Genomic DNA, 11,248 nt, shown 5'->3' on the forward strand with positions numbered 1-11,248 from the left:
AGTGTGTGTGTGTGTGTGTGTGTGTGCGCGAATGCGAGTGCGTGAGTGTGTGTGTCTCTGTGAATCCCGTCAGACGCAGGCATGGAGTCTGGGGACCGAGGTGTTGATGAAATTCCTCACGAGGCTAACAATTCTCCTAATGAAGGACAGAGTCCCTCTCACAAGCAAATGTGAAAAGTGCATTTATATAATTGTATATATTTATTTGATTAGCTATATGACTGCTTTGCTGGGGTTGATATCTGTCAGTAATAACCTCGTCCAGAGCTCAGATCTGTGCATGTGTTGCTGGATCAGTGCTTGACTCCTCGCTCTCTGGAGGACACTGGGATAGTCTTGTGTACTTCTGTTACTGTAGTAAATGCTCCTGTTTGGCTGTTGCACCGCACCAGTTACTGGGAGATAACTTATTGCATCATTTACAACACAATAGAGGGTTAATCATCTATAGTATTTATAAATTATACATTTACATATACTGTTAAAATAATGTGAACACACAGTAAACAGACAATATTTCTTTATTAAGGAGTTTTACAACCGCTTGCCTCTCAGTACAGCATCTAACATTTAGCTGACAGATATCAGTCAACCCCAGCGTGCCATTTAATGCAATAATATAGCAAATTACATAAATAAAACGTGTATGCAAATGCACTTTCACTACTTTTGAATAGACTCAGTTGGAGTTTGTCTATCAAAACATCTGCCGATTATTAAACTGAATCACTGATTAATATAAATAAATAATAATAATAACAATAATAATAATAATAATAATAAAATAAAAAATAGTTAAATGATGACCGGTAAGAGTTTGAATGTGATTAGGGTTCGGTGTTTCTGTTTGTTTGTTTTCTTGGTTTCAGTATTACGTTACAGGTGTAAAAGCATCTGACATGACTTTGCTTTCAGTTTTGCGTCTGAAAAGCTGCAGTTTTAACAGCGGTTTATAGACTATACCCACTGTAGGTGTGAACGACGTGTTTTAGATGCATGTCGTGGCATCACGTGTTCATATGGTGTATGATGAGTCAGAGATTCAGTGGAATTGTTCTGTATTTATGTCGTTGATTAAATAAAAGTGTGTTTCTCTCTCTCAGGCTGAAGGGGGAGCTGGCGTATAATTACAAGGGACCAAGAACCAAAGATGACATTATTGAGTTTGCCAACAGAGTGGCTGGGTGAGAATTTAATTCAGATACTGTCGAAAATATGGCTATATTTCTGAATTTTAAACCTTAAAGGTTTTTTTCTCCAAACCTTGTTAAGGCTTTAAAAGCTATTGGATGTAGTTTTATCTATGGTTAAAAACCACCTGTGCATTGTTTCCTACGACATGTTTTTGCAGCAGAGTCTCACCTCTATAACTGGTCTTGAGCTCACATTAAACAAAATAATTGTATTAAATACTTCTACCTTTTTAAAGTTAACATTTTATTATGTAAAACTCTTGTGAATATCACCTTAGTAAAGTGAAAGTGTGTAGAGAGTAGTATTGATTGTCAGTGCAGTAAACACTACATATATATCAGTTTTCTCAGTATATTGTAATAATAAACCGCTGATCAAGAGCATCAGGATTACTAGAAAAGTCCCTGTGTCCCAATTCACATGCTCTCCACCCTAACTAGTGTCTGAGAGAGGAAGGAGTGTGTTGAGATGACTAACCCACAGATTCTCGCAGCGTTTCACAGCACGCTTATGATGTGACCGTTTGCTCCAAAACCTCCACATGCTTTATCTGCAAGAACAGTGTATGCTCTAGTAGTGTATGGAGCTGAATTGGGACGCAGAGAGTGTGTTGGGGCAAGTTAAAGCTGCACTCCACTGGCTCAGGTTAGGAAAGTCATATTCTGATGATTGTGTGTGTGTGTGCGTGCGTGTTTGTGTGTGTGTGTGTGTGTGTGTGTCTCTGTGTGCGCGTGTGCGAGTGTGTGTGTGTGTTTGTGTGTTTCAGGCCAGCCGTGCGGTCGCTGCCCAGCAGACAGATGTTCGAGCACGTCTTGAAGAGGCACAGTGTGTTGTTTCTGTATGTGGGAGGCGAGTCTCCTCTGAAAGTGAGCTGCTCAGTCCGTCTTCATATCTACACTTAACTAAAGTTAACATGTGAATGTGTGTGGGCTGAGACCGAGTCTTCAAACAAACAGACTTAATTTCCCACTGTTTATAAATAAGCATTTTTTTCCTAACTTTATTAAATGTCGTCTTTCACATCAAGTTCATACATTGTATCCAGGGATTGAAATTAACTTTTTCACTCACCAGCCAATTTGGCTACTACATTTTGAAGTTACCGGCCATTCAGAACTTCTACTAGCAATCATTTTGTGTCAGTATTAGGGTTGTGCGATATTGACAAAAAATAATATCTCAATATTGTCTGGGATTTTATCGATAAAGATAATTAGATGATATTTTGCTGTGTGTGTTATTGTGCTGATATCTTAAGGATACCGTGGACAGCTGACTCCTAAAGTTTTTGATATATTTCATATTCTGTGTGGTCAGTTCACAGCAGTGATAGAAATTAAGCTTTTCCAATAAGTTTAAATAGATTTTTACCTTTTATGGACATTTTTACCTTTATAAAGCAATTTTTTTCTAAAAGTGTGCATCATATTTTAAGTAAAATTCTTACATTTAATCGGTCAATTATAATAATAAGACATTTAGGCTGTTACTAAACAAATGAAATCAGTATCAATAAAATTAATCTTTGCAGAAGTTGCATATAAAGTGGCATTTAGATGTATTTACACATGTTAATGGAGCTTAGAGGGACATGGAATGCTTTAGCTTGCAGTTACAAATGCATAAGTAATGTTTTGATATTTTAAACATGAAATGTTGAATACTGATATTTCAAAACAACGTCATGTTGCTCAGAGACGCAAAAACAGTACTGTGGCTGTTTGCAATGTTTTTTGTTGGCGAAATAGCGTAAAAACAGCCAATATGGTCTAAAACGTAAGTCTCTTGATATTAACTTATTGTTTATTGAACTGTTGTATAAAATCAATATCACATTTGTAACCATGATGATTTTTTAAAGAAAAAACGTCACTCTTCGTGTGATATTGATTAACTATATAAATATATTCATATTCTGCCCCCTTATCTTGAATTATGTGATCATTCTTAATGCATATTAATAGACTAAATCATGCAGTGAAAGAACGCACTCTAAATGCGCACGCGCACTAAAGCCAGTCTTGGTCTAACTACCAGACTTCATCACGTCGCGTATGCGTGCCTCTGTAGGTGTGTTTTGTTTGTTTTTTTGCAATATACTCGATAATGTCATGATGTCTCACGAGTTCAGTATTTGCGCTAAACCTGCGCAGATTTGGCTTGCATGAACTTCCCAAAGAAATTAATGAGTGAACATAACTTACGAAAAGTAACCCGCCAAATTGGCTAGTGATTTGACAGCGTTACCTGCCACAGCTGATTTTTACCCGCATTTGGCGGGTTGGCGGGTGTTAATTTCAAACCCTGATTGTATCAATTAATTCAGTTAGGATAATAAGAAGAGCTATTACCATTCAAATGAAATCAGTATCAAACTCCATCTTTGCACTGCAGCAAACACAGAAGCTGCATCTGAAGTGCTATTAGATGTATTTACACAGACTGTGTGATGAAGCTGAGCTGCCATAAATGCATTTACACTGCAGAATGTCATAAAAAAACATAAGATTGATGTTTTAAAAAATTATTTTTAACATACAATTAAGAAATGTTTGGAAAAATGCAATGATGCTTTTATATATAAAACAAACCAGCAGTTTGTGTGTCTAGACACCAGTGAGTCATTCATTCAACCGATTCATTTAAACGGCTGATTCATTCAGAAACGAGGCAAGTGACTGTGTTTATGAATGGGTTACAGAATCACTGACTCACTCGATCCGTTCAAACATGTGGATTCATTCAGTAATGAATCACCGCTGTGTGTTGATCAGAGACGCAACACAGTTCTGCTGTGGCTTTGATTGGATTCGTTTGCAAAATTGAGCAGAAACAGTTAATATTGTGTCTAAAATGTAAGTCACTTAATTTTAACTTGTTTACTGAACTACTGTTGTATAAAATCAGTGTCACATTGCAATCGTGCTGATATTCGGGAAAACGTCTGTTATGTTGCTTACCTCTATCATATATTATGACTGACCGTCCTGTAGGGATATGCCGGTATCAAATTTTCATGTTGCGATTCATTGCTAATGCTTTTATCACGGTATGCGGTATTATCACGATATTGACATTTAGTTTTAAAAAGAGTGCTGTCATAATACAGTATAACAGGTTTAATAACTTTTTTCTTATAACAAAAATAACTGAACATTTAAATGCAATAAAGCAATACAGAAAAATGTATAAAGTTAAAAGTTTTACACAGATTAAAGTGCAAAAGAACTATAAAGACCAATAGGTATCATTTTACAATAAAACCTCATTAGTTAACCTTAGTTAATGCATTAACATTCACAATGAGCAATAGCTACATTTGCTACAGAAGTTATTAATCTTTGTTTAAAAAATACAAGTCTTAGTTCATGTTAGCTCATTAAATAACACAGTTGCAACTTTTGATTTTAACAACCTGTTATTAAATATTGGAATACCTAAGATTAATGAATGTTCAGAAGAATTTTTCATTGGCAGTTTATGTTAACTAATGAATGAACTAATGTTAACTAATGAAGCCCTAACGTAAAGTGTGACCGAACAATAAAGAATCAAAACAATATCTAGGGCATGTTATAGTCCAGATTAAAATGTAAAAAAAGTTTGAAAATAAATAGCCTATTAAGTCTAAATATTTAAGTATTTGGCGCTGTGATGAACATCATAGCAAATCTGAATGGCTGTTTAGATCATTTAAACACGATTCAGAAACAGAAAGTAGAGCAGCTGCTTTGTTTACAGGGTTTCCGGGGTAACGGCTGCATTTAAATGAATTATTATCATTATTATTATTATTATTTCTGCAGTTTAGCGCCATCTGCTGTCAGAGAGTGAAAGTGCGCTTTCATCCAGAGCGTCTCTCACATGTTCCGCCATGTGCTTCTCGTCCGCGCTTGTTTACATCAGAGTGCGCACGCCTCTTTCACGCAGCATACAGCGGTGTTGTGCATTTTGACCAGTTGATGGGAAAAGTATTCTTAAAATGCATTCAAAATTCTGAATAATTTGTAATATATAATTATTCACGGTATTTAGAAGTGCCCACGATAACAATATCGTGCGTATTCATTACCGTGATATATCGCATTACCGAATACCGGCACAAGTCTACCGGCCTGTCACCGGTGTGTCCGGTCGATCGGTGCATCTCTAATCAATAATCAGTTTTTTGTTTTCTTGTCCTGTAACTGAACAAGCAAGCGCTGCAGTTACACACCCAGCAGATGGCGCCATTTATCAGTGTGTCGGATATTACAAAAAACATATTTGATTAAGAAAAGTGGTTAATATCAGAAAAATATCTAGTATTAGTGTTTTTTTTAAGAAAATGTATTCTTTCATTGACAACCATTATACAGTTAATTCAGTGTCTTTCATTTATCTCACATTTTATCTTGCCGCCTCATGCTAATTTTATTTATTTTTTACCTCATAATGGCAAAGCAGATGTGATTTATTAACACAAGTACACTCAGTATTGGGACTCGGTGTGATGTTGAAGTGGAGAAGCATGTAAATGAACACCGTGACACTTCACTCTCAAACACGCAGCTCATCAGACTCCTGACAATCACACCAACCCATATCACAGTTTCATTATTAGCCTTCCATCAACTCACAAACCCTGCAGTTCCTCATGAATGGAAACACGGCCCTCTAAACAGCACACGTGCAGCTCAATGCTGTTTATTACAGAGCAGTCAGATCTGCTGACGGGGAGAGAATCTGCTATCACTCTTATCTTTACGCTTTGAGTCCATTTCGCTGTTGTGTGATTTCAGGAGAAGTACACAGAGGTGGCGTCTGAGCTCATTGTGTACACGTATTTCTTCTCTGCGTCTGAAGACGTCTTACCAGAGGTGAGGTCAATCATCTTCAGATTCTGCTGCTTGCGGTTTGATTTATCCAGTCTGCTGTTTTAAACAATCGCATGAAATCTCACTAAACTGTGTTGTTCTGCTGCAGTCTGTGACTTTGCATGAATTGCCTTCAGTGGTCGTCTTCAAAGATGGAACCTATTTCACATACGATGGTACGTGAAGACAACTGTGAATCAGCATCTAATGAGTGTGTGTGCAGTGCATTGGTCACAGATGTATGTGGCTTGCTCTCTGTCTCTAGTGAGATGTTCGTTGTGTTTCAGAGTATGAAGACGGCAGCTTGTCGTCCTGGGTGAACCGAGAGCGATTCCAGAGCTACCTGCCGATCGATGGATTCACGCTCTATGAGCTGGGAGAGACCGGTAATACAGCTCTGCCATGTTCAGTTAAATACTCAGCAGCATGTGCTGGAAGGAAAGCTCAACCCTGGAGCAAACGCGTTTGTGAACATACTTTAGAAATGATTGTTATTTTTCCATTATGTGTTGGTTTCTGTTAAGCCGAGAACACAGGGCTCAGTCGCTGTTTGCAGTCGGCAGAAAAAGTCACATAGTGTGTGGTGTCTAAAGATTATAATCTTAGAAAGATTATTTAAACATGTTTAATGTTTGCGACTGACTCCAGTATGCGGCTGGGCAGTGGAGATACGTTCACTGTCAAACATCATTCAGCTTTCTTTTTGTAATTTTATAATAGTTTTGTGTCAAATGGAAGAGGAAATTACATTACTTTGCATTTATTAAGCAATGTTTTATTTCGCTCTAACCTCGGGAAATGTAACAATTCATTTTTAATACCTGATTTTAGACATACATGAGATAATTAATATATTGTTGACTAAACATTTAATAATAGCGCTAGGAATGTTATAATTAAGAGAACTGAATGGACACAGGCCTACGTAATGAAATGTGTCTACGCAAGCATTAATTCCAAAAAGAAAGAGAAGCATTGAAATTAATGCAAAACATATTCAAGACACATTGCTGTGACGTTTATTAGAAACAACACCAACATAGCAGAAAAAACGGTAACACTTTATGTCGATAGTCCACTTTAGACATTCTACTAACAGTAAGTAACTTTGCACGATGGTACGTGAAGACAACTGTGAATCAGCATCTAATGAGTGTGTGTGCAGTGCATTGGTCACAGATGTATGTGGCTTGCTCTCTGTCTCTAGTGAGATGTTCGTTGTGTTTCAGAGTATGAAGACGGCAGCTTGTCGTCCTGGGTGAACCGAGAGCGATTCCAGAGCTACCTGCCGATCGATGGATTCACGCTCTATGAGCTGGGAGAGACCGGTAATACAGCTCTGCCATGTTCAGTTAAATACTCAGCAGCATGTGCTGGAAGGAAAGCTCAACCCTGGAGCAAACGCGTTTGTGAACATACTTTAGAAATGATTGTTATTTTTCCATTATGTGTTGGTTTCTGTTAAGCCGAGAACACAGGGCTCAGTCGCTGTTTGCAGTCGGCAGAAAAAGTCACATAGTGTGTGGTGTCTAAAGATTATAATCTTAGAAAGATTATTTAAACATGTTTAATGTTTGCGACTGACTCCAGTATGCGGCTGGGCAGTGGAGATACGTTCACTGTCAAACATCATTCAGCTTTCTTTTTGTAATTTTGTAATATTGTTTTCTTGATTTCAAGAAAAATCTCGATTGTTCTTGTCGTGATTTATTTCTTGTCTGTCTTTTAATTCATAAGTGAACACTGCAAATTAAATGGTTTCGGGTTTTTTTCTGCAGTCGAAAGTATAGCCTAACTTTTGTCAGTGATTTCTCCCATTTTAACGATTATCAAGAATTATTTTATATCAATCTACAGTCTAATAAAAGTTAAGAAAAATAGAATTAGTCTATAGGCCTATCTGTAGTCTACAGGCTAATTCCATTTTTCTTACATTTTAACTTCAATTTGTTATGAAGATTTTTAAATAAACTTAACAAATAGGCTAGGCTAATGAATTTTCTTCATAAAAAAATTAAAAAATCACGAATATGACGGAATAAAATTATTATATATATATATATATAATCTACATGTCAACTAGCAGTCACTGGAGTATTAGAAGACGGTCTGCTTAATATCTTTTAACACTTGATGGGTCCACAACATACAACACACTGACTATGAGAAACTGCAAGTATATGTCAACTTATTATACTAACCCTAACCTAACCTAACAGTCCACTCTGAGAGTTAGTAGGCATGTAGTTGTGAATTAATGAGAATTAGTTGACATGTAGTTGCAAAGTTACTTCTAGTTAGTAGAATGTCTGAAGTGGACTATCAAAATAAAGTGTAACCAAAAAAAACCGAATGTTTTCTGTTATTTTAAGCACAAACTAAGGTAAAGCACCGGTGCTGTCCGCAGAGTAGCGCGGGTAGATGCTGCGGTTCTTGTGAGTGTTTTGTGTGTTTGGTTCTGCAGAACTTGTCCGGTCGTGACCCGCAGGGGTTAAGTGTGTCGTGCACTGACTCAGTCATTAGGTTCGAGCTCCTCTCTGACTGTCAGAGACCAGAATCTGCTGCGGTCGATGGAAACAGTCTTTAAGTGTGTTCAGTCTTAGGATGTTTCCGCTAGTCGTGTAGTGTGTCCCCAGCTTTACACAGATTTCTGAGCTTTCCATATGAAATAATCATACACTGACTTATGATCATATAATGAAACACACAAACTCGCAGCTTAGACTGGATTTCTGATGTGAGTGTGAATTACTGTTAGCCTTTTTTCTCTGTCTCTTCAAAAGGCGTCTGTCTTGATCAGGAACTGTTCTTTCTTTGTGTCTCAGGTAAACTGGTGGCGATCGCTGTTACTGATGAGAGAGATCCGACAGAGCGCAGCAGCAGGTACAGAGAGGGTTTCTGTGTCGTGTGACGCTGTGCTGTCAGTGTTTTCTTCTGTGCTTAACCACCTCGTGTTCGTTCAGGTTGAAAGGTCTGATCCAGAGAGTTGCTACTGAACACAGAGATCAGTTCAACAGGTGAGAGTCATCAGCTGCTGCGCTCTACTGTAGATCAGGGATATCTGCTGTTCTTCAGCAGCTTCTTCTGTGAACAAACAGGTTACAGTTTCCTGAGATTACGTGTTATTGTTTTTACCCAAGGAAATTAAAAACCACATGAATTGCCCTTTGTGTGATCACATGATCATATTACTACATGCTGCAACGCATTACAGATACTGTACACACTTGCATTGTAATATGAACTGTAAGTGTATATGTAATCATACAGACTTCCTTTATATGTACACCGCATCATATTATCACACGTGTTATGGCAGTAAACAGGGTTTTTGACTTCTCTTTCAGTTTCAAGATGGAGTTTGTTTGCAGTAAAAAGCACTTTATATTAGCCAGGATATATTTCAGTTGTGTGTCACGTAATTGTCCGCACGAGTCATTAGCGCTCGACTCCTCGGATATATTGTGTTCTTGTTTGGTTTTTTCAGTCTGGACGGACAAATATCTAGAAGCTTGTCATGTTTGTCCTGGTCCAACTAGACAATCGCTAGTTAACAGTCTGTAAGCTGCTCTGTTTTTGCTTTTATTTCTAGAATAGCATAGAGTAGAGATTAGAGCTGAGAGATGAACACAGTCACAGATGAACAACATCAGCCGCTCTTTCTGTCTGTACTCAGTGTTTCTGTAATGATCAGAAGAGCTCTCTCATGCTGTCCTGCAGGGATTTCCAGTTTGGCCACATGGAGGGGAACGACTATATCAACAGCCTGATAATGGGGTGAGTGTGTCTGGATCCGCAGATGTTCTGACAGCAGCCGGTGCTGCACACAGAGCTCTGATCTGATCATCATCAGTCTGCTGGAGTCACATGAAGAAACAGAACAAACTGAGACAGACTCAATCCAGAAGAACTGATGCTTCGAGAAACCTCCAGCAAAGCTACGGTGCTGTTAAATGTTTGAGGCACTTGTGTAAAAATGCTGTGAAATGAGGATGCTGTCAACAATAGTGTCATAAATATATTTTCTTTATCAATTAACTTCTATTAACTAAATGAAATCAACATTTGGTGTGAGCATCTTTGTGTTTAAAGCAGCTTTTGCCCTCGGTGCATTTGATCAGTGTTTCTCATGAGCTTCGCAGGAGGTTTCTAGAAGCATCAGTTCTTCTGGATTGAGTCTGTCTCAGTTTGTTCTGTTTCTTCATGTGACTCCAGCAGACTGATGATGATCAGATCAGATCTCTGTGTGCAGCACTAACATATATCTCACTGCATTATTACAATTAATGGAAAAATGGATGTTTGGAATGTAAACTGATATTTCCTGCTGACAAACTACAGCAAAAGATAACCGTTTATAGCTGCTGAAAGTCCTGCGCTGTGAATGATCGTTGAGTGCTCTTCCTCCGCAGCGAGGTGTCTGTGCCCAGCATCATCATCCTCAACACCTCAAACGAGCAGTACTTCGTGCCGGCGGAGCCTGTGGAAGATCTGGAGCAGCTGCTGCGCTTCTTCAGCAGCGTTCTGGACGGCAGCGCTCCGGTACGTCAAGCACTCACACTGAAACACTGACGGATCACGTCTCTTTAGACACGAAGTACACACATGATCTGGTTTGCACAGCTGTATGAGATGAAGCACTTTCTGTAAATGTGTCTGTTTGGACGGTAAGTGCCACACACATGAGCTTTAATGGTTTTAGAGCCGCTTCAGCGACAGCAGATTCACTCTCTGGACTCTCTCTTGATCCGGCTCTGTCCCTGTGATTCCCGACAGGCGTTCGGAGGAGACGGGATCTTCCAGAGGATCAAGCGCGTGGCGTACGATGCCAGATCCACCATAATGGTGAGCCGAGTTCAGAAAAACAAACCTAAATCAATCATTATTGAACATGTAATGTTTTGTAAACAGATCTTCATGTACTGACTGAAATCATGTTCCTCCCTTTAATTAAACCTTTGTTGTTGTTTACATTTCTGCTACGACAAAAACCAAAGTTCAGACTAATGCTGACTTGAGTCTGAGTTTATTTACTTGTGTGTGTGTCTGTGTCTATGTGTGTGTCTGTGTCTATGTCTGTGTCTGTGTGAGTGAGTGTGTGTGTGTGTGTGTCTGTGTGTATGTGTGTGTCTGTGAGTGTCAGACCAGTTTAAGTGTTTATGTAGTATGTTAGACTAGTTTAAGTGTTTATGTAGTTA

General features: G+C 38.4%; 1 protein-coding gene across 1 annotated transcript in view; it reads left to right on the top strand.

The window, feature by feature from the left end:
- tmx3b (thioredoxin related transmembrane protein 3b) overlaps positions 1-11,248 on the top strand; it is a 17,530-nt gene that overhangs the window by 3,963 nt on the left and 2,319 nt on the right. Inside the window, exons 6-15 of the mRNA XM_016492870.1 lie at positions 1,104-1,184; positions 1,961-2,060; positions 5,976-6,053; positions 6,160-6,226; positions 6,338-6,436; positions 8,876-8,933; positions 9,014-9,067; positions 9,771-9,827; positions 10,463-10,592; positions 10,827-10,895. Of these exons, the coding sequence (XP_016348356.1) occupies positions 1,104-1,184; positions 1,961-2,060; positions 5,976-6,053; positions 6,160-6,226; positions 6,338-6,436; positions 8,876-8,933; positions 9,014-9,067; positions 9,771-9,827; positions 10,463-10,592; positions 10,827-10,895 (793 nt within the window). The remainder of the gene's footprint in view (positions 1-1,103; positions 1,185-1,960; positions 2,061-5,975; positions 6,054-6,159; positions 6,227-6,337; positions 6,437-8,875; positions 8,934-9,013; positions 9,068-9,770; positions 9,828-10,462; positions 10,593-10,826; positions 10,896-11,248) is intronic.

The sequence above is a fragment of the Sinocyclocheilus anshuiensis genome, unplaced genomic scaffold (genome assembly GCF_001515605.1).
Source record: "Sinocyclocheilus anshuiensis isolate Anshui unplaced genomic scaffold, SAMN03320099.WGS_v1.1 scaffold987, whole genome shotgun sequence".
Classification (NCBI taxonomy): Eukaryota; Metazoa; Chordata; class Actinopteri; order Cypriniformes; family Cyprinidae; genus Sinocyclocheilus; species Sinocyclocheilus anshuiensis.